Source organism: Brachycentrus maculatus, unplaced genomic scaffold (genome assembly GCF_059751285.1).
Source record: "Brachycentrus maculatus isolate JH-2025_06_01 unplaced genomic scaffold, ASM5975128v1 h1tg000029l, whole genome shotgun sequence".
NCBI classification, from domain to species: Eukaryota; Metazoa; Arthropoda; class Insecta; order Trichoptera; family Brachycentridae; genus Brachycentrus; species Brachycentrus maculatus.
The window spans coordinates 822,258-847,466 of record NW_028280783.1 but is presented as its reverse complement, the minus strand read 5'-3'; the positions used below and the strand labels follow the sequence as shown (position 1 = coordinate 847,466).

General features: G+C 31.0%; 1 protein-coding gene across 1 annotated transcript in view; it reads right to left on the bottom strand.

The window, feature by feature from the left end:
- Window positions 1-25,209, bottom strand: part of LOC148312898 (frequenin-2) — a 157,473-nt gene that overhangs the window by 7,270 nt on the left and 124,994 nt on the right. The window contains exons 3-4 of the mRNA XM_088271820.1: window positions 5,824-5,848; window positions 2,261-2,309 (exon numbers count right to left, since the gene is read on the bottom strand). Of these exons, the coding sequence (XP_088127946.1) occupies window positions 2,261-2,309; window positions 5,824-5,848 (74 nt within the window). The remainder of the gene's footprint in view (window positions 1-2,260; window positions 2,310-5,823; window positions 5,849-25,209) is intronic.

The window sequence follows — 25,209 nt, the reverse complement described above, 5'->3', positions numbered from 1 at the left end:
ACCAAAATTGGCCAACAAAAATGGAGTTCCATTTTGATTGCCACACACATTTTTGATGACTCGGAACAAACTGACGGATCATGGTTGGGTTTTGATGCATCCACCGTAAAGCCAGGATCTTGCACCGTCTGATTATCATTTGTTTCGGTCTCTCCAGAATACCCTTAATGGTAAAAAATTAGATGACCAAAGAAAAACATTTGGCCAATTTTTGCGTAAATGGTCAATATGTTCTTGATTAAAATTGATTTTCAATAATAAAAAAAATGTTTTAAAAGTTACCAAAAAACCGCTGAGACTTTTTATATGACCAAATATTTTGTCTGCCTGGGTAGTGAAGTAGTGGTGAATCGAAAATATCGAATCACAGGCGTTTAACTTATATTTTAGCTGTCGCAAACCATTGCGAATTGAAGCATTAATCTATGACAGAAAAAAATAGTATTTTTATTCCAATTTTGTATTGTTGTATTTTTTTAAATAACTTCTTTCTCTGTCTTTCCCAAAATACATCACTATTATTGTCTATGTTCCCATTAAACAAAGTCCCTGTCCATAACCCCTTCTAGTTATGGTCATACACCACCCACTTCTTCATAAACCTTTTTTTTTTGGTCGTTAGTTTTTGTAATCATTTGTCCATGAAAACATCTGTAGTGTTCAAAACTAGTCGTGTTAAATTAAATAAAACTCAATAAGTGGATTAATACGAGTGTTTTAAAAAAATGAATTAACATGTCATTCCACAAAGTAAATGCCAAAGGAATAAATAATATACTTAACTGTTTTACTAAAGTGGTATTACACAAAGTGAACGTTGAATGACTAGGAGAGTGTTATATTACCATACCACAAAGTTAACAATGCTTTTAATATACAAAATAAAATAAAATAATATACCATTTAATTTAGCAGTACACCACTTTCTAACTGGTCCTGGTTACGGTTTTCTACACTTAGACATTGTGATAAATGAGAAAACAATGATTTACTGAAGATGTTCGCGCTGTGCGGTACGAACCTTGAATGACTAACGCGGCCGGGGAATAGAAGTCGCCCCACCTCGTCTGTATGTATCCTGTTCTCTACATTTTTCTAATCGGAATTTCAATCTCAGTGGACTCTTGGAAGGAACGTTTGTTACAAAGATTTTGAACACTTATTTAATTTCTTACTTTCATTTGATTTCATACTATCATATGAATTAAGGGTGGTTTGAATAATCATTCTGAAGGCTAAATACAAAAAAAGAAATTTCATGTAGTGATACGGTTATTAAAATCACAATATATAAATATACATAAATATATATATATATATATATATATATATATATATATATATATATATATATATATATATATATATATATATATATATATTATACGTTATATTCGTATGTTTGTTATATATATATTATATATAACAAACGTTATATTCGTATGTTTGTTATATATATATATATATATATATATATATATATATATATATATATATATATATATATATATATATATATATATATATATATATATATATTATACGTTATATTCGTATGTTTGTTCATAACCTTAAATTTATTCACTTTGATCAGATTGCTTTGAAATTTCGGCACAACATTGCATTCAAATACACGCGTGTTTTAATTTATTTATATGAAAAATGTTAATGTTTGTTTGCTCAAAATATTAAATATCCAAAAGTTGTTGACCTGTCTGTCTGTCAAAAGCATTTTTATCTGTGATAGGTAAAAAAAACGGCTTTTTTCCGCTATGGCAGTACAATCTATTGAAGGGACAAACTATGGAGGACGTCCTCGCTTAACTAACATGGACCAAATCGACTTATTGCTGAAAAGCAATATCTTCCAACTAACCCAAAACAGACTAATGATATTGGTTAAACGATTGAAACCATATATAGCAGTTTGCAATCAGAGGGTAGATAGTACTTGAGCATTTAAAATATAAATTACAAATTGATGATAATAAGGAACATCAAAGGGAAAAGGGAGTTTAGGGAAGGAAGTAGCGGGAAAAACAAAGGGAGGTGGTTTGATGAACAGTTAGGATTCTAATGAGATAGTAATTATATCTCTCTTTAAAAAAATGGATTAATGTCATAACTTGATGATGGAATGATTATTCCGAAACCAGTAGTCATGAATTAGTGTTAATTAATTAGTTAGTTGAGAAAATAATATTTTTTCCTAATAAATTATAACTGTAATTTTAAAAACATACTAAATAAATATCGTTACCTGTTCTGTGAGTAAACCATTCGGGCAATCCTTCAAGAAGCCCTTATGCCTGAAAGAAAAAATTAAAAAGGTGTTAAAAAAACATAAAAAAGTATTTTATAAAATAAAACAACTTTGTTTTAATCACTTTATCCAACTGAATAAAGTGTACCAATAAAATGTGGTTAAAACAAAGTTGTTTTATTTTATAAAGTTTATAAAATGTGCCACAAAGTATCTGCGAAAAACATTCAAGAAATAAAAAAGGATTATAAAAAACATTGTCTTGGTGGAATTAAACGGATTAAGAGAGATCAGTCATTTATTAATGCGATTGTTCGAAAAATGTCAATTTCTATACACCATTATTTTAAAATATTTTGCTTTTATTGGTATTATTTTATTTTTAGAACACAATGAAATGAATATTTGATATAATATATAATATTTTTTCAAAGTTATAAAATTTTTTATACATGTATTTTTAGTTGAAACATTTGAGCTTTTACACGCATATTTTTAGTTGAAACACGTGAGTTTTCGCAAACATCAGGTTTCCGTTTATATTGAATTTTTGTGAACATTTAAAAATAAATATAAATATTATTTATTGATTCCGCATTAACTTTGTGGAATGTGAAGATTATTTTATTAAAATTAAACACTTGAATATACCACTTTAATGAGTTTTATTTGTATTTACGACTAGTTTCGAAAACGACAGATGTTTTCATCTTCTAGTACAAATTAATTGGTTTTGATTTGTACCAGAAGATGAAAACATCTGTCGTTTTAGAAACTAGTCGCAAATATAAATAAAACTCATTAAAGTGGTATATTCAAGTGTTTAATTTTAATAAAATAATATATATATATAAAATTTCGTTATGGGTTTGGTTTACCTTTTTCTTCACATTGTTGGACGTGTGCTTCAAATTATTGAATTATAAAAATCCTATTATGACGTCGACGGTATACTATTATAAAACAAACAACTCGGATTTGGGTAAATTTAACATATTCAATTTCACAACAGAACTTTTGTGTAACAGTTGAAATCCATTGACCGTGATAAATAATTTGTTTATACCCTCGTCAGTTTGAATACTGACCATGAGTGCTTTATCTCTTTTTGTGGCATAAAAAATATCCAGTCAGTCCTCCGGGATCAGTTGAGGTTACTTTTGACAAGTATATGTAAATTTATTTGAATAATTATTTTTACTATTTTTTACATTGGCGAATCAGTGCATGAAATGAATTGGTGGAAATTTTACCTAATATACAAGAGATGTTTCGTAATTCATAATCATGATCTCACAGATCGCAGAAATGAGACGTTATTCAGGTTATAGTTTTATTTAAACAGTAAATAAATCCAAGAAATGTCTGAAACATTACTTTCTATATATAACATGTCCATTTTAAAAATCTTCCTCAGATTCCTCTATTACTCCTTCTCTCTTTACGTACATACATAGATTTAAAAAAAATAAAAATTGTTTGGACCGCACACTGGGAGCATTGAATTATTTTAGCTATTTTTCCCGGGTAAGCCCTTCTGAATTCAATAAAATTATTTGAGACCGCTCATTTTCCCTCAAATCGCATTTTTTGGCATTTTAATATAAAATAATGTAGGCTTAAATGAAAAGTACAACAATATTGCACTTTTGCACTGATTAAAATAACTGGAGAGCAATGTTTCACATATAAAACTGACCCATAAAATTAGTAAAAAGAGTTTTTAAATAAACCACGCCTATAACTGACGTAGGTCGGGATAGCAGGTAATAAGAAATAGGTAAAATCTATCAAAATACGATACAATCCAAAAAGATTGCAAGAATTCTAAGAGTCGCAGTATTTAAAGACATAAACCAATTCTGTAGGGGGTGCCTAATACACTTAGATAAGGCTGTATATATTATAAATATGTACGTATACCTACCCGAAAAAATGTCATTTTTTAATGTTCATTTTTAAATGTCAGATACGCTTTGACTGCGCTAGAGGTTAGTCGTATTTTATGTTTATTTTAAGTACACACATTCTAGTCCAAATTCTAACAAACATAAGTATGTGTAACATGTACGAAATTTACATTGGATCTACCTTTTTGGATAAAGTTCTCTTTAACGATGCATCAGCCTGATTTATACAAATTACCGTCAAATTTTGAGTCTAGTTAAATCTTATTTGATGTTATGAAAACTATCTTTTAGAAATAATACAATAACTCATTGAATTTGGATTTAAAAGGTAACATCCAGATACAGTGCCAAGGAGTTGTGAAATTCTTAAGCATAAATATTTCCAGTGTGCACATGTAACTATGTAGACCCATAGAACTTTGATAGATATTTCTTATGATAAAGTTGCTCCGTACGTTTTCTGGGTATTAATAAATCTTATCCATCCCAAAATGGTAAGCAAATAAGAAAACGGATTGAATTTATATATTATACTCGTATGGTAAATGAAGCCATATATTCTCAAGGGTTCATTGGAAGGATGTCTTCCAGATATTGTATTTCCGAATCCGCATAAATATATTTACTATTCTCAATACATATATTAAATACGTCCATATGTTTGTTAGAGCACAAATAATATGATTGTTTTCAAGATTTAAAAGCGATGCCCCAGAGAAATTTTACGAGAAGGAGTATATATATATATATATATATATATATATATATATATATATATATATATATATATATATATATATATATATATATATATATATATATATATATATATATATATATATATATATATATATATATATATATATATATATATATATATATATATATATATATATATATACATATATATATATATATATATATATACATATATATATATATATATATATATATATATATATATATATATATATATATATATATATATATATATATATATATATATATATATATATATATATATATATATATATATATAGAAGTCTTCGGAGTACCCAAGGACATACGATCAGACACCGGCTAGGATCTTTGACAACGTTTACCATTCTGCACACACTTTTGAACATTTCTACCACGTGCAAATGAGAGTTTCCCATTCAAAAGAGTGACAATGGATTGTAGCATTAAAATTAAATAAAATAAAAGTACAATCTCAGTGAGACATATCGCTCACTCCTTTCGAGAACGTCATAAATAAATAAAAAAACTTGATTTTTCAGGAGAGCGTTTATAAAGTTTAAAAATATAATTAAATGTATTCAACATAAATATCAAACTGAACTTTTTACTGTGCAACAGATCATTTTCAGTAAAACCTGAAGGTTTTTTCTCCATTTGAAAAATATTTAATTTATTTAAGAAAATAATTAAACAATACCTTTTATTTAAAATGCAAAAATAATACTTTCTGCACTGTAGCGGGTAAATATAAGGTTAAAATATACCTCTTTTTCTGGAATATAGTACATTTTCTAGGCACTCTGAAAACATGCAAAACTGAAAATTGTCGATTTTTGATTTATGACGTTCTTGAAAGGAGTGAGTGATATGTCCTGTAAAGAATTATTAAAAAGTGAAAATATAACTCACCATTGCCGAATCTCTTTTTCAGTAACTGAAACAGAAAGAAATGTTTGCTTTATTTTCACTATTTGTACATAAACATATATTATATAGGCATGTCACAATAAACATTTTTTGTTTTTAATTTAATTCGGCATTAAGTTTGTGAAATGACGTGTTGATATTTTATTTCTTAAAATTAAACACTTTTATGACCACTTGATGAATTTTATTTCATTACACACGACTAGTTTAGAAAACTAACAGACGTTTTCATCTACATGTATGAAAAGTAAAACTAACGATCAAAAAACATTAAGGTATATGTAAATATAGAGGTTGGTATGGGAATAAATAGAGGGGAGGGGAGGGGGGTTAAAGAACGGGACTTTTTGTAAAAGGAAACATAGATAATAATGGCGACGTATAATATACGTTTAGTAATTATTTTTCAGATTTTCTAAACCATATAATAGAAAAAAAACTCATTTGACTCACACTATACACTAAAATTATTACACTCGGTTACAAATAAAGGTCAAGTCATGAACAATTTAGAAAATTTTTGCTGCATATATTTATATATACATATATATATACATATATATATATATATATATATATATATATATATATATATATATATATATATATATATATATATATATATATATATCTATATTTATATATATATATATATATATATATATATATATATATATATATATATATATATATATATATATATATATATATATATATATATATATATATATATATATATATATATATATATATATATATATATAACCTAAATATTTTTTTAAATAAAACTCATTATGTAATTAAACAATTGTTTAATTATTGTATTACAAAAAAATATGTTTGAAATGACATGAAGCAAGGTTATTTGGCCTATTTTAAGAACAATATTTAATAATCTGAGAATGTTGCGATTAAAGTACTCTTATTATGGTTCGTTTGATATTGATAGGATCAAATTGAAATGTGAAGTGCCGAATCGAAAAAAGGATACGAGGCTTGGTTTGAACTTTTTAATACTACGTTCGTTTGGAATTTTAGCTGATACAGGTAGCACAAATAAAGGTACTCGAGTTGATGGGTATTACTGTTATATGGACAAACAAATGAAGGAGTATTAAATTACTACTACTACTACCATCACGCAGTTTTCTGCAGGGGTAGGCAGAGAGGATGGAATGCCACAATCTTCAGTCCTGACACACACTCCTTGCCTCCTTCGCATCTATACATCTAGTCATACATAACTTTTGACACCACCAGATTTTAGATTCTGATTGATGTGATCGTGCCAAGTCTTTTTCGGTCCTCGTTCTATTCTCCCGCTCACATTCGCCGTATACGTTTTCTTAGTCATTCTTTTTCATTCTATTCTGGGACCAGTTTCGCCTCCATGGACATATTTTTATTTGCAATCACTCTGTTCAAAGCACCATTTATTCCATTCCCTGCATTCACTCTCCTCCCAATAACTTTCTGAGTAGTAGACACTTTTACTAAAGCTCCGTTTCATGCCCGCATCTGATTTAAATTCATTTAGTGTTTTTCAGATCCATTCATGCATACAAACCGTTTTTACTTCTGCATTTTAATGTTTCCAAATGTTCGCTACATATTTAAACTATTTTGATAATGTAATAATATTTAAACTATTTTGATAACTAGCAATGATGAGAACTTCCACTTTACTCGACATTCCTAACTTTTAAGAATGTAGGTTAGTAAACTGAATTAAACAAACATCAAATTAATTAAAGCCTTGATCTCAAGGTTTCAAAACACAACGTGCTCGGACACACCCAGGGCTGGACGTGTCCTTAGGCTAAAAATTAGTTTAGAATGTATATAGGACTTTTTTTGGGTTTTAAAAATATGTATTGAAAAAAAAAGAATTTTTTTTAACTCCTTACCTTTCAATAACTCTTCTTTTCAAAACCATATAATTATTTTGACTTGCTTAACTTTTATTTTACATTCCTCGTACACTTTTTTAACCGATTCATACTCAGCAAAGCTTTTATTCTTCACTGCCAAACTCTTTATAACCACGCATTCTTCTTCTCTTTCACTAATTCTTTGACATCATCATCATCCCACCACGCATCTCCTTTTTTTTCTTCCTTGTACCGCTGTACCACACACTACCTTTGCGGTTATATATGCGGCACTTTTATATATATCAATTCAATTCAAACCCTTGTCCACACCCCAATGGTGCATAGGGCATATATATATATATATATATATATATATATATATATATATTTATATATATATATATATATATATATATATATATATATATATATATATATATATATATATATATATATATATATATATATATATATATATATATATATATATATATATATATTTATTTATATATAAATATATATTTATATTTATTTGGTATGTATGTATGCAGTGAATAATACAAGTCGAAAGTTAGTATCACCATAAAGATTTATTAGTTTATTATTACATCCAGTTTTTGTGAAGGCTGACGTAGACTTAGTTCTACCGCCCGTCGCGATATTACACCTCTGGAAATGATATTTTTTCACTTATTTCTATCACTCTGAGGAAATGAATTCGTAGGAAAGTCAATAATAATAAAGTTCAAAGAATACAATGAAAAATAATTTGGCGTCTGGAAATATTGTGCACAATAAATAATTGTGGAGAATTTTTTGAAATGGGAAAAATATAACGGGAGCTCAAATATAAATGAGTAATTGGATTTTATAAAGACGGAAAAAATCTGTTTAGAAAGCCGATTGTGGCGAATTACTATGATTGTAACGTATATTTTCTCTCTTTGCCGAAAAAAGGTATGTATTTCATAAGGTTTCAAGAGGCCTTGTAAATACATAATGTTATATTGATTTTCGTTGTATTTAGGAACAAAGGAATTCGATTCGTGGATCGTGTCCAATTCTACAAAGAGAATTTGCTTCCAAAGTAAATTATTCATTCTCGTTTATACAAAAACAGAAAGTTTGTAACTTAGGGTGGGTAATCGATATCCTGGTCCAGATGGCGACCTCTTTCACAGGACTTTACCAACTATCCGTCTTTTTACAAAGAATTTACCAAAACTTTTTCACGAAACAAAGGTATATGCTTAAACTGGTACCAATATTCTTTGGTACATTAAGTAACTACTTTGTTCCGAAGTTATTTTCTGATCAAAAAAGTTCCACACACTAAGTTATTCCACGCATATCTTCTATACAATTATACAGAGTTTCTTCAATTCGATATGTGTGTGTATTCGAAAGTATATGAGAGTAAAGCTAACGTGAAAAGCGGTTACTCAGAGATTTTAACGCGAGTCATTGCTTCTTTTACAATGTTACACTTTAGTATATAGTTTGCATTCCTCAAATCCCTAATAATAATAATAATAAAACCCTTATCCGCACCCCAATGGTGCATAGGGCACTGCGTCATATAAACGCAGTGTTATCTTGATCGTTTACACATGAAGGAAAGGTGATCAGCCCTCCGCTTCAAGTACCAGTCCAGGGTAGTATTGAATAAATATTACAGTGAAAAAATCACTCATAACTATTCTTACCCCCCCTGGGAATCGAACCCGGGTCCTCCAGAACGGTAGCCGAGCGTGCTGACCATTACACTACGGAGGCGGACGAAAAATCCCTAAGAATTATAATCTGATTTTTAAGTTTTCAGATTTTTAGCGCGCCTGGCATCACGCGCATGCACAAACAAGCGTACATACTATAAGACTCAGCTGGCGGAATTTAATCCCAAACCACAGCTTACTTTAGCATTGCTCACTAGCAACTGCAGCTGTTACACGCCATCGTTCTTTTCAATATCGACGAAGCAAACCATTCTAAAGCTATGAGGTTTACAGTCTTTATTATGTACAGGTTTTGATGGCTTATTAAAGTATGCTGAACCGTTAGCCTGCTGTTATTATGATATTAAAACAGCTAGTTATCAACTGTATAAGCGATTAAGATAAAAGGATATATTAAAAACATATAATTTATCTGTATTTAAGAGCCAAAATGCAGATAAATTATATGTAGATATATATTTAAGAAATAAATTAAATGAGATGAACCTCACATACAAATATAAGAGTTTGTGCTCAATAACAAAAGCTTCTTCGTTTCACCAATAGATGTCACTAGTGAAAATTCAAGTGATTCTTGTACAGTGCTTCAAAATTGGGTCGTATATTTAGAACAAAAACTGAACTGGATCAGGAGTCGTTATAATCGTCGGGTATGTATGAGGAAATGCATGAATGTAGAAGAGGCGAAGAATGTTAGCAAAGACAGAGTGGTGTGGCGTTCGATTCTCTCTGTCTACCCCTGCGGAGAAGTGGCGTGATGGTTAGTTAGTTAGTTATGTATAGAACTTCCAAGAAATTGATTAGTGTGGTTGCCAATCATGGGTAGAATTGGTGTATGTTACACGTGTGTAAATTGATCGAAAGCCCCGTAAATGCCCAGACTTCCATGTTCTTCTTCATCTATGTTAAGATGTAAAAAATAATATGAAATGAAATGAAATAATATTTAAGATAACAAGACATCAAGCTAAATTCAATTAAATACGTATCATTCGTACGTGAAGGAGTCACGCGCCGAGTAGACCTTGTAAGTGTCCGCGGCTTTTTATTCATGGCTCGGAATTTGACCGAAAGTGAAAATCGAAAGTGTGTTTTCTTCTGGCCCCAGAATCTCTGGCGCCAAGTGTCTCCAACTACCACCCGCCCGCGGGAGGAGGGGCGGGATCGCGAGTGGGGGAGGAAATCTCAGTAGTGAGGAAAAGAGCCACATGACTATTCACAGTACCTACTTTTACCAAAGCTCGTTACTTGAGTATCAAAATCTACAAAAGACCAATTCCATTTTTAATGATTTTCATAGAATATTATATTTTCTTGAATGTTTTTCGCAGATACTTTGCGGCAATTTTATAAAATAAAACAAAATTTGTTTTTTACCCCTTTTTTTATTGGTACGTTTTTTCTCCAACCGGTTTCGATAAGAACCTTGTCACCAGCGAGGCTAAGAGTATTTTTCCCTAGAATTTTCACTCATGAATTACATGAAATTATAGTAACTTTAAACATAAAGAGTAAATCCACTCACAAGTAGGCATAGGCTGAAACTTATAAAGTTGAAGCCTGAGTTGGGACATGATAAACGGTGTTGCATAAACCGTAGCTAGATTTCAGAGTCACTTGGACGTTAGGTAATTAATAAAAAAAAATACATTCCTCTTCCGTCACCGAAACTGCAAGTGAACTGTCGCCACGTCCTACGCCCGAGCCTCGTCGTGACAAAATTTGTAACGTTTAAATATTTTTTTGTGAATATAAATCTAGTCCGCCTCCGTAGTGTAATGGTCAGCACGCTCGGCTAACGTTCTGGAGGTCCCGGGTTCGATTCCCAAGGGGGGTAAAATAAATATAAATGATTTTTTCACTGTAATATTTATTCAATGTTACCCTGGACTGGCACCTGAAGCGGTACGGCACCTTTCCTTCATGTGTAAACGATCAAGATAACACTTCGTTTATATGACGCAGTGCCCTATGCACCACTGGGGTGCGGGTAAGGGTTTTATTATTATTATTATATAAATCTAGAGTAAAAACCTATAAATCTTAAGTTATTTGTAAACGAAAACCTTTTGTGAAAATAAACGCGAATCATTCAAGTAAGTTTAATTATTTATTATTTTTTTCATTTAATATAAAATGCACCCTCTGAGGAGATAGTGGACGTGGATGCCGTTGTCCGTGCAATAGGGCAAACACGCTTCCACAATATTTTTTAATTAATAATGATAAAACGTGTTAATTTTTTCTGTTTTTATATATTTATTAGAAGTGAAATAATTAAAAATAACAGGCGTTGCCTGACGTTCAGGCAACTACTCAGACCCGCCCGGAGGGCAATGTCACATTTAAACTGAGGCGCTGGTGTTGACAGTAGACGCACCAGGATTATCTCCGAGCCTAAATATCTCTCCTTTGAGATAATAACTCGACTAATTGGAATACCTTTTATAACCCTATGGTGACATTATTTTTAACAGGTATAAGTCGAGCGAACCTACATAATGAAAATTTTCAGACTTTATTATCCGACATAACTGTGCGCAATATACATAAATACATACATAATTGTGTCAGATATATTTCGATTGTCTAAATATTCAAAATATTCGCCCACCCAAAGTCAGCTTAGCCTTCGTGTCGAAAACCGTTGTAAGAATGTTTTTTCTATGCTATTAATCGTTATTTACGTATTTTGTTTTGTTTTTAACATATCGTAAATTATACTTTTTTTCATCGAAGTGACATTGTACGGAATCGACGAAAGGTTAATAAATACTAGTGATATGAACGTTACTGCTAAAACTAAGATTTTTGAACTATTATTACTGTATAGAAAGCGCAGAAATAATAGTTCTAAAAATTTCTGATTATTTTTGTGGGGAATTTCGGTAAACAAATCGAAATTTGTTGTTCGTTTGGTTCACAAAATATATCCCCACGAAAATAATCAATGTTTTTTCAACTATTATTTCTGCAATTTCTCTACAGTAATAATAGTTTAAAAAATCTCAGTTTGGCAATAAATTTCGACATGGAACTGAGCGTGGAACATGGAAATTATGGATAAGGGTAGGTTACAAGGGGTCAGATTTTTAACGGGCCTACCGAACCGCGTTTGATTTCCAAGAGGTGTATATATATATATATATATATATATATATATATATATATATATATATATATATATATATATATATATATATATATATATATATATATATATATATATATATATATATATATATATATATATATATATATATATATATATATATATATATATATATATATATATATATATATATATAATAATAACAATAAAATAATAATAAACCCTTATCCGCACCCCAATGGTGCATAGGGCACTGCGTCATATAACGCAGTGTTATCTTGATCGTTTACACATGAAGGAAAGGTGATCAGCCCTCCGCTTCGGGAACCAGTTCAGCGTAATATTGAATAAATATTACAGTGAAAAAATCACAAATATTTATTTGAACCCCCCTGGAAATCGAACCCGGGACCTCCAGAATGGTAGCCGAGCGTGCTGACCATTACACTACGGAGGCAGACAAATTTAATTTATTTTATTAAGATTAAAGTATTTCAAAAAAGTAATTTATCAAACGAACGTGAGAGAAAACCATTTTCCTAAAATAAACTTAATTTGGTTTTATTGCGTAATGTACAGTATGATAAAAAAAAACAACAATCACATGCCATATTACGCCTACAAAAGCGTATTAAATAGTTTATTTAAAATTTATCGACTGGATAATAAACAGATAAACTAAGTTAAAATAATTTATCGGGCGCACACATCCTACATTTGATTTAATTTGTAACTTAAAGCACATTTTCCAGAAATATTTACAATTTGAACGGGCTTCTGAGAATGTTAGGCCTGGCAGTCTGCCGATAAGTGTATGTATTATTACATTCGCTTGGCAAGGTAACAAAACATCATTACGATCCATACAAGTAATTATATGAGGGTGGGTGGTTTTTGTTGTTTAAAAAGAGAAAATTGGATTCATTATCTGCCATTCGGACGTAATCGCGGAATTAGGTATTTGCATATGAAAGTGCCGTTTTTTATTTCTAAATTTAATCATCCTTTTCGATATCAAAAATAAAGAATACATTTATCAAAATAATTGCCATCACTAACTACTACTTTCGTCCATTTTTCTGGTAAAGAAGATCCTGGTCTTTTGAGGAAATCCATTATACTATTTAATTTTGAAATTCTTTGTAGGAATCAAAGTGCTGTTTCAAAAGTCCATGTTGCATTGAAGGAAACAAGTGGCAATCTGAAGAGGCTATGTCTAGTGAAGTGCTGTTCCAACAGTCCATGTTGCATTGAGGGAAACAAGTGGTAATCTGAAGAGGCTTTGTCTAGTGAAGTGCTGTTCCAACAGTCCGTGTTGCATTGAAGGAAACAAGTGGTAATCTGAAGAGGCTATGTCTAGTGAAGTGCTGTTCCAACAGTCCATGTTGCATTGAAGGAAACAAGTGGTAATCTGAAGAGGCTATGTCTAGTGAGGTGCTGTTCCAACAGTCCATGATGTATTAAAGGAAACAAGTGGTAATTTGAAGAGACTATGTCTAGTAAAGTGCTGTTCCAACAGTCCATGTTGCATTGAAGGAAACAAGTGGTAATCTGAATAGGCTTGATTGCAAATAATAAAATAAAATAAAAAATATTATAATGATTAAAGAAAACACTTCGTTTTTTACCACTTGAGTTTTATTATAGACTACATGTTTCAGAAGTTAAACTTCCATCATTCAGGTCTGTATAATAACTTGTTATTATACAGAAACGAAGTGTTTTCTTTAATCATTGTAACATGTCTTACCACAAAGTTAATGCCGAAACAATAAATAAAAAATATTATATCAAAACAACCTTAAATATAGATAATCGATGTCTTCGGTAAATTTATCAAACGTTGGCAAGTCCGCACCAATAAAAAGGTTAAGGACCACTGCTATCGACGGTCACTCTTTCTCGATGAGTGGTCAGGAAAGTGAAGAAATATCACATCGCATCAGAGATAGTCACGATTTGGCAAAACTAGTTAAATTTCAAAGAATGTTCTCTCAATTCAATTTGAAATCCAAATATTACTACTCAATCCCAAAGATAAAAAAAACATTGACTGCATTTTGATATTAATGAGCCCCTTTTAATTTACCCCTTTTTTTTTTTAAGGTACTGGGTTCGATTCTCAGGGGGGGTCAAATCAGTGATTTTTTCACTGTAATATTTATTCAATATTACCCTGGACTTGTACCTGAAGAGAAGAGTTAATCACCTTTCCTTCATTTGTTAACGATCAAGATAACACTGCGTTTATATGATTCAGTGCCCTATGCAATTTGGGGTGCGGATAATAAGAGTAATTGCTTTTTTCGAGTATTGAGAAGGTTTTGCGGCATAATATGTTTTCAGTTTTCAGCATTACATCATACATAGCGTGAAGTGTAATAATTTGTCGCGTTCGTTCTATTTTTAGCCGCCTAAAATTTATTTTTAACACGGCCAAAAGGGTATAAAAGCCCGGAATGATCTTAGTGGAGACTGAACGCCCCTAATAAAGTAAGTTTAGTTCGTCCGTGTCGAGTTTTTCCGGAATTATATGTAAACACCCCCCCCCCCTCCTCCGTCCCAAGCCAACTACGCCTTGAATTGATTCACCCTTCTCACAGCCTCGCATCATCTCGCTCTCTTTGCCATCTCACTCTGCCCCCTGAAAAATGAAGCCTATGGCGTAGGAATTTATCTTTGCTACCTGCCAAAAGTTTTTCGTAAACATCGTCATATATTACGGAGGCTATTCATGCAGAGGCTCTAAACCATTTATTTTCTTTCAAAATGTCTGCTTTTCATAAAGCCCACTGCTTTTTGTTCCACCGTAATATAAACGTATTATATAGCACACTCATTTTTATTTTATTCTACCTATTCTTTTCTGACATCAAATTTAATGGACATTTTTTTGGTAACACAAATCGCTCACTCCTTTCAAGAACGCCATAAATCAAAAACCGTCAATTTTCAGTTGTGCATGTTTTCGGAATGCCTAGAAAATGTACTATATCCCAGCACAAGAAGCATATTTTCAACTAAATATTTACCCGCTACAGGGCAGAAAGTGTAGTTTTTGCATTTTAAAGAAAATGTATTGCTTAATTTTTTTTTTAAAATATACTGATTATTTTTCAAATGGAGAAAAAACCTTCAGGTTTTACTGAAAAAGATCTGTTGCGCAGTAAAAAGTTCAATAAGTGGCTTGATATTCATTTTTAATACATTGTATTATGTTTTTAAACTTTAACAACGTTCTCCTGAAAAATCAAGTTTTTTTGATTTATGACGTTCTTGAAAGGAGTAAGCGAAATGTTGAAAATTAATAATCTATTTTTGAAATGCAATACATCGCACTGTACGGCTAGCCCCAGGGTAGAGGCAAACCACTAAAGAGATATATCGACAGCTGGGAATCGACATCGCAGGAGGCTAATCCCCCTCAAAAAAAGTATGTATGTTTATACTGAAGATTTGTTATGTATATGAGGAAGAAGAAGAAAATGGTTAAAAAAATGTTTTGAAATGTACTTTTTATTTTCATGTCCGAGCTTATGTTATAAAAAATGGTAAAAGCTTTGCAACGTATTATTTTCATTCTTATTCACGTTATTTTATTCACGTACCTATGCGCCTGTTCTAGATGCACACGTCAGACGCTAAATATGATATGCACAGGAAGGTATCACGCGTTGTGTAAGTAATATTAATCAAAGTGTTGTTACAAACGTATCAACAAGATCCGGAAGTACAATAAATGCAATCTTTTGTCATTATCTCAAAAATATCGAACGGATATAAATCTCATATTTTAGTTTTAACAGACCAGTATTACCAATTGAAACACCAATCAATGACGTCGTATATATTAAATAAACTTAAAAAACAAAACTGTATTTTATTAAATGAAAACATGCTTCATTAAAAACATAAATATTATAGTTACCCAGCGTAGTTTGAGCATACAAATATTTTAGTTTGTAAAATACATGAAAAGTAAATTAAAAAATATAACAAAAATGGATCATTCTCACGATGTGTTATTAGTAGTTAGTAAATTAACATAAAAAATCACAACACCATCGGTAACATTCTTATTGAAATCTGTAGAGAAGTAAGGGATATATGAAGGTTTAAACTTTAGATACTTTAGTAAAACGAAAAACGGACACCGCTATACGTCATCGGGTGTGTTATGGGGCGTATACTTTTATGTATTGCTTTAAAGAGCTGTAATAGTAGTGGTGTGGATTTGTTTCTGTGACGTCATTCGCTACCAACTTACGAAAACAACGTTTTTACGTACGTGAATTTTGCAAAAGAAAACTATGAATGAAAATGTTGATTATATCAGCTGTTGTAAACACAAAACGAGTCTTACACAATCCTTTATAGGTTGAATATGTTAAATTAAATATTCCTCCCGAGTGATAATACCCTATTAAGCAAAAAGAAATTCAGTAAGACAACAAACAAAATCGAAATATCCTTGCAGTTTAGATATTCGCATTATACGTATGAGGTTTGTACTTTACCCACATAGTCAACTTAATGGATAACACCCGTAAAGCTACGAATGAAATAATAGTACTTTAAATACATTCTAAACAATAAATATGAAGTCTCTGAGAAAAAAATTCGTACGAAGTAGTCTAGTAAAATCCTGACATAAAAATTGAGTATTTTAGGAAACAAGAGAAGAAATATGTGAATAAGAAAAACAACGGCGTTTATGCGAATATCGAAAAGCAATTTATTTTTCCTCATTTAAAATTCAATTAATGTGATCATTTTCATCCTCTTGTTAAACTCTTTTATTTGATCGGTACACGCGAAAAAAAAATATACATAATCCTAGATCCTGATTAAAAACTTTACTGATCCTATAAAAGATAATATTTATAACTAATTGCAATCTATCAATATTCGTATCTGTACATCTAATACTATATGTAGGTGTCTTGTCATAAAGTACACAACTGTTAAAAAAATATTCATCAAAGAAAAATGTGAGGGTAAAGATTTTGAACATTAAACTATCATTCATTTTTAAAAAAGCATTACTTTTCAAAATCATCAAAATAACTTAACTTCTAAATAGAAATAGAGAATGAAGAAATAGAAAATATAGTAAATCAGAAAAGAAGAATAACAGTAGTAGCTAGAACACTCCAGCCTTTGTAAATGTTTCATTAGAACTAGATTAACGGAAATATCTTCTTTTTTTGACTTCCCAACGTAGGTGAAAAAGAATGTGGAAGTCTGGGCATTTATAGGGCTTACAACCGTATTTGGTAGTATTTGGACACACTCAAAATGTTGTAAATAAATGGTGAAATTATAAGCTTCAATAAAAAAAGTATTTTCCAGCGTTTCTCAAGAATATGAATATATTCCAGAATTCAGACTTCACATACAGATGAAAGAGTTTCTGCTTAATAAAAATCTTGCCTCATCCCACCATAGATGTTTCTCGTGAAGTCTATCGAGTTCAAGAACTGTGTATCGAATTTAATTAATATATCTAGACGTTCCAAGAATTTGAATAGTGTGGTTGTCAATTATGGGTAGAATTGGTGAATCACTTAAACCAGCCATGGTCGTAAATGCCCAAACTTCAATATTATTCTTCATCTATGTTGAGATATCAACAGCAAAAAAACTCCTTATTGGAGGTAATCCAGATTTTTGAACGAGTATTTGAAAACACCTGAAATGTTGTAAAGAAAAATCTTCAGATTATAAAAAAAAACATTGTTTTTTCCGTTATTATACAGTCTGTTGTTAGAACATGCCTTCGTTTTGAATTGTATTATGGTATTCATTAACATGAGTAACGAGAACATTAAATAAATTTTAATTAAATCATGTTTAACTTTACTTTAATTAAAATAGTGAAAGCCTTTCGTGTTTCATTATGCTCCGTAGTAATTTTGAATCATATTCATGTTGCTCGGCAGGCAAGCAAACACGTAACAACATCGCGCGGGTTTCAATAACAGGACTCGCAGATAATCACGTAATCGAGTTATTCAATCTGAATGTTCCTGTTCATGAATGCAGAATGAAAAGGACTCGATATTACCCGCGCTGAGGATGAGCAACGACAACGCGCATAAGGAAGGGAACATTACTATCTCCATTAACTCTGTGGACATTTCGTGCAGTGCAGTTTCAACACTGTTGCAAGCTGAGTATATAAATATTTTATAAGGCAGTACGACACTAAACGCTCTGGCTAGAATTATTGATGTAGCGTGAAAAGAAAAAAAACATACCTCACGTTTATACCTGGCTCTACGTTGCACATAATATATTGAATATTACATTTTCACATCTCAACTTATGTTAATGAAGAAGAATATGGAAGTCTGGGCATTTACGAAGCTGACGACCGTCATAGGTTAGTTTACACACGTGTAACATTTATCAATTCTACCTTTGATTGACAACCACACTACTCAAATTCTTGGAACTTCTATTTCGAAACATAGTGTTTGAATCGCTAGAATTACTCTAGAGACATTTATGGTGAGATGAAATAAGTTTTTTATTGAGCAGAAACTCTTTCATTTCTATGTTGAGATGTCAAAAATTAATATAAAACCATTCCTAATTGGAGATAATCCAGATTTGTGAATAAGTATTTGGACACACTCAAAATGTTCATACATATATTTAATGTAATTTTTGTTGTTAGGTTAGGTCGTGACAATTTTTCAATATAAGATAACTATATTTGACAGATTCCGTCAGATGAACTTTCATGGAATGCATTTTAACGAATCATAATAATGAAAAGATAAATTTTTATTAAAATTAAACACTTGAATAATCCACTTTATTGAGTTTTATTTTTATTTACGACTAGTTTCGAAAACGACAATTGTTTTCATCTTCTGGTACAAATTAAAACTAACGAATAAAAATTTATTTAGGTGTATATAATAAATTTTGGGAGGGGGGCTAAGGAAGATAAAAATACTTTCATCAATTGATAAAGAAATGTTTATTCAATTTGTGGCCTTTGATACATCAAATTAAATTATTTTGTTATAGATATAATCTTCTAGATTGAAAAAATATATATATTTAAATGCACAATATATTTAAATGTTTTTATGTCAATCGAGCGAGGCGTGTTCTATAAGTAGTTTTCAATTAAGAAATTTAGTAAATTTCGTAGTGAAAAATTATTTTTCAGTTCATAAATAATTTTCCAGCGTGTAGTTAAATTTCATTCACTTTGTCAACAACGCCCACAACTCCTTCGTCTGTAAACAGTAATGATTGAAAGATTGTTAAAGCAAATCCGGTTTCAAATTCACGTGGCTCATTGACAATAAAAATGTAATATGTTACAAATACGAAATACCTAATCAGGTGAAAACAGCATTCGGTAAACACATGTGTACAGTAAAATTTCCAAACCTTCCTTCTAACTTCCGGAAGCCCATTTTAAACTACATCAGCACATCTTTATCTATGTAGTGATCGAATTCGTAAACAAAATACACACAGGTGCAAATAACGGGATAATAATAATACTAAATTCAGGGTAAATAAGAAACTGGGCCGAATCCTTTCGCTGGATCCTCAAAGGTGGACACTCGCTCCAAGGGAAAGGGGTAATTGCAGTTGTTTTAAACTAAGGCATTCAAGAGGGATGCCAATACTGTTGAGTTTACATGTAGATTCAAGTTTAAATGTTTCGCTTTACAACGCAGGAAAAGGGTGAACCCGCTTGCATGTTAGTCTTGCTCCGCCAGTTTAAAAATTTCATCGATTTTTTCTATGATTAGCCGGCCAGAGGGAGATGCATCTTTGACATCGAAATTCCAAGAACGGGATCGAGCAAATAACTCTTGCGTCCTTCATTTACTCAAAATATTCTCGCCGTACACTTCACAAAATTTTCGGCAATTTTTGCAACGTTATTACCCTTTTTAAAGTAAAAAAGCACACAATCACATACCGTATTTCTTCAGATATTTCATTCATTTTCAAATCAATTTAACTTTTTACAAAAGCAATGCATTGGAATTGTTTTTTTTTAAAATGTAGACTAAAACGTCTTCTTTAAACACACGTTCATTAAAAGTATTCGGGTGAGTATTGCCTGATATATGGGCATCAACATTATCTAGTGGCAAAAAACCGCACAGACTTTTTATATGACCCAATACAAATCTGCTGAACTAAGAGTGGCCAGCGGAGAATAAAAACAGTGGAGAGGTGCCAGGAAAAGCTATCTGCGGAGAATCGGTGAAAAATTACAGAAAGAAGAAGGTACAGGTAGAAGTTTTGAGTTTGGACACAAGTCAATTACTTTGAACTAATGTCGGTACGCGACATAAGTGTAAACTGCTCTCGACCGAATATTATTTATTATCTGGAGTATTAATACTAATAAACTTGTTAAAAGGGAAAACCACTAATTCGTTTAGAAAATGTGTAACATAATATTTCAACTCAAATATTACACACTCAAAAAAATCATTTTGAATTTTTATTGTTTTTAAAATAATACCCTTTTTAGCATCGCGACTAAAACAAATTTACTCAAGTATAATTAACGAACTGACGCTGATGGAAACTGAGTCTACATTTGCTTACACAATTTAATTAGTGTTATGAAATGCGTCTTTTGTAAAGCAAACCTAATTTTGAAAAAATGGAGAAGATTGTTCGTCTGCAAAATATAATTAAGATTATGATTTTAATTACTTAAAAGTATTTTTGAAAACCTGACAGCTAATTCAATACGGTTTGCAGAGAAACATTAATATCATTAAAATTGATTGTAATGCGAGAAGACAAGTAAACTCCCGTAATTACTGGAATATTAATTGCATTCTATATTAATTAATCAAAATACAATGAAATACAGCCTTAAACCTGACATTAATTAAACCGTGGTGCTGCCGCCCAAAATTGAGCGCCTGCGTTTAAATACTAACATGGGTACAGTCTTTTTAAATTTGTATTTTATATAAATTGACCTTATAAATTAATAATAAAAAGTAATTTTTTGGGTTAAAGACACTTCGATTTACTTTGTTTCTCACTTATGCAATTGGATTTAATTTTCATAGATTTAACAAGACTTCTCTAAAGGGAGATCCCGTAAAAATGTTCAGGATATAAAGCCTTTTCTTGGCTTTATGTCTGTAAAATATTAGCTTAAGGTATTAAAAGAAAATTTATCCGTCATTGATAGAGATTTTGGAAAAAAAGATAACTCTTCATCGCCATCATCCGTTCTTGATCTTTTACAAGTCTTTACATCCCAGGCTATCAATTAGGGATAGATGAAAGAATAATATTTTAAAAATTTTGATATAATTAGTTTATTAATAGATCATTTTTAAAACTGCACAAAATTAAAAAATTTCACATAAAAATTTAAGATAATTTATGTTTTAGCTATTTTTGAAATTTATGTTTTTGTTATTTCTATCTGACTCATCATTAAAATTAACATTAAATTATTATATTGCACACACACACACACACACACACATGTATATATATTTATTTACGTATTGTTTTTTGGCATCATTGACTAATATAATATTATTTTTGACATCTCATCAAAGATGAAGAAGAATATGGAAGTCTGGGAATGCCCAGACTTCCATATTCTTCTTCATCTTTGATGAGATGTCAAAAATAATATGAAAATAACTCCTGTAATTGGAGATAATCCAGATTTTGTGAACAAGTATTTGGACACACTCAAAATGTTGTAGACTAATATAATCACAACATTAAAGCATCTTTAATTTTTATTTGAAAGCACATGTATGATAAGATGCCTTTCAACCTGGCATTTGGCAGGCGTAGTGATCACTTTACGAGTATATACAATTGTAACATTAATTATTCTGCACATTACTGAACATCTATATTGCATTTATTTTTGGAAGATGTGTATATATTTACTGTTATTGTTGGTAGTTATTTTAAGAGGTTAAAATTACTGTTGACGGAGGTACCTCAGTTGGGAATTTGTGTAGTATTTAGATTTTTCCAATCATGATCACACTTAAGACATCTTTTGTATATAAAAACGATATATACTTCGTTCCAAATCGAGACACGTTAAATGTTATTTAACGTGAATTTTACTGTCCGGCAGTCCGGTAAGCGTGATAAAACGGATGATTGGCTTGGATTGGCTTGTTCTTTTGGCCGTCTTTCTTCGGATTGATGCGCTTGATTGGTGCGTGATCACGGTGCGCGTAAATTTGATTACGCTAAACGGTCGCAGTCGCTTTTATTTAAAAAAAAACCGGACTGCCAGACGGTAAAATTTCGGATCGTTTTCAAGCACTCTATTAGCGTTTAATGGTAAAATTCCGTATAGTGTACAAGCACTCTATGGGTGTTTGTCCACTATACGAAATTACACGGAATTTTACCGTCCAGCAGTCCGGTATTTAAAAATTAAAGAGACTACGACAGTTTAGCGTAATCGAATTTATGCGCAACATGTTCACGCACCGATCAAGAGCTCCGATCCGAAGAAATATGGACGAAAGCACAAACCAATCCGAGCCAATCATCGTTTTAAAACGCCAACTGACGTGCCGGACGGTAAAATTCCGTGTAATTCCGTATAGTGGACAAACGCCCTATGGTTGTTTTATTCATTGGAGGAGAATTATCTCAAAAGAGGTAATTTACACAAGGGCCCGCACGATCTTCAGGAAGCGACGTGATATTCCGAGTAATTAATAATACCTGCGACTAATTTCAAATCGTGTTAAATTAAGCAATGTATATTAGTACTGTAAACACAAAATTTATTCCGATTATACACAGAAATGGAAATTTTATGCGAATATTTAAGTAATATTAGAACGAAATGGTGGGTAATTTAAAACGATCGTGTTATTTTATGACTTTATTTACTACACACAAATTTAGTGGTTATTTCATTGGTACTAAAGTGAAAAGACAACGCAATAACCGCTTAGTGGAAGTATAACTTTCTTCTATCTACAACCGGTTAGTAAATTCCAAAGTCGTTAATAATACAATTCCAGAAGTAATGTTAAACTTTACTGCATTCCGCATCTTTGTTGAAAATGATGCAAAATGCATCGAATCACGTGTCACAATATATTTTAGGAAATTGTGGTGTTTACTAAGTAAAACATTAATTAAAAATGGGTAAATTTCACCACAAAGTGACTGCCTCAATTAATGAAAAGACACAGAAGCAGACAGAAAAACAAAAGGACAATTACACGTACACGTAGCATTGTTACAGATAAATAATTAGACAAACAATGATACCATTGGAATATAATTACAAATTAACATGAGCACACATTCGTAATAGGAGACAGCAACGTAACTGGGGTTACGTCATCACGGAGGACTCTCTAGTCCCGTTCACAGTGTACCATTCTTCAATTATACAATGCGAACAGGACACACAATTAATCTATTACGCATTAAATTACTGTAACATATATTTTGAATATTGTAAACATTAACTTTGTGGATCATATTGATATATTATTTTGAGAAATAAAAAGACTTTGTTTTTTGATCCACTCACATTTTTATTAACTAGTTTCGGCAACAGCCTGTTGCTCTCTTCAGGGTTTATAAATTAAACCCTGAAAAGGGCAACAGGTTGTTGCCAAAACTAGTTGGTTGTTGTATGCGCGAGTTCACAATAGCCATCGATGGTGGGATGAGAAAGGCTTTATTAAGCAGAGACTCTTTGCATTAGTATTTGATGTACAAATCCTGGATTATATTCACAAACTGAAGAAAGGCTTGAAAACATGATTTTGAATTTATGTTGGCCAGTTAATTTATTTACATCGCCATTTAAATGGGCCGAGTTTTTCTTTCACATTTTTCTTTTATTAGTTTTTACCTCTATTTCAATATTTCGTATAAAAAACAAGTGTTCATATTTTTCATGATTTTTCCATCTCGTAATAAGAATTTTACCCTTTATTGATCGAATTGATAAAATATATAACAAATTTAATTATAATTTTTCACGAGTACTTGTCAAAATTATTACCCACGTGGAATTTAAATTTAATCTTATGTCTCAAAATGATAGTAATAATAAATATTTAGCTAACTGGTTTGATAAACTTTCTGTACACATATATGTACTCGTATGTACGTAGAGGATAGAGGCTTTGTGCTTTTATCTACATTATTTTAACAAACTCGTATTTTATTATAACATGTTGAGAATTTGGTACAAATAGTTCACAGTATCACTTTTTGGCATTCCTTGACTTCAATTTCCCGCTTAATTTACCTCATGTATTCGGGTTTCAACTTAAAGCCTAACATACGTTTAATCGCAACTCAATTTTTTTTTTCGGTACAATTATATGGTTTTGAGAGTTCAAAAAAATATATGAAAATATTTTTTTCTTTTTATATGTATTCGAAAAAATATTCAATGTACATTCCTTAAAAAAAATCAGGCGTGAGCAGATATGTGACTTCTCCGGTGGTCGCAGGGCGAATAAAGCGACTAAACGAATACTGGGGCCTTAATGTACTCTTAATCAAATTAATTCCTAGCGTAAACTATGAGATAATGCCTTTCATTATCATTTCCCCTTAAAATATACATTATAATAAGAAGGAAAATTTAAACAATTCCTCATGGTAT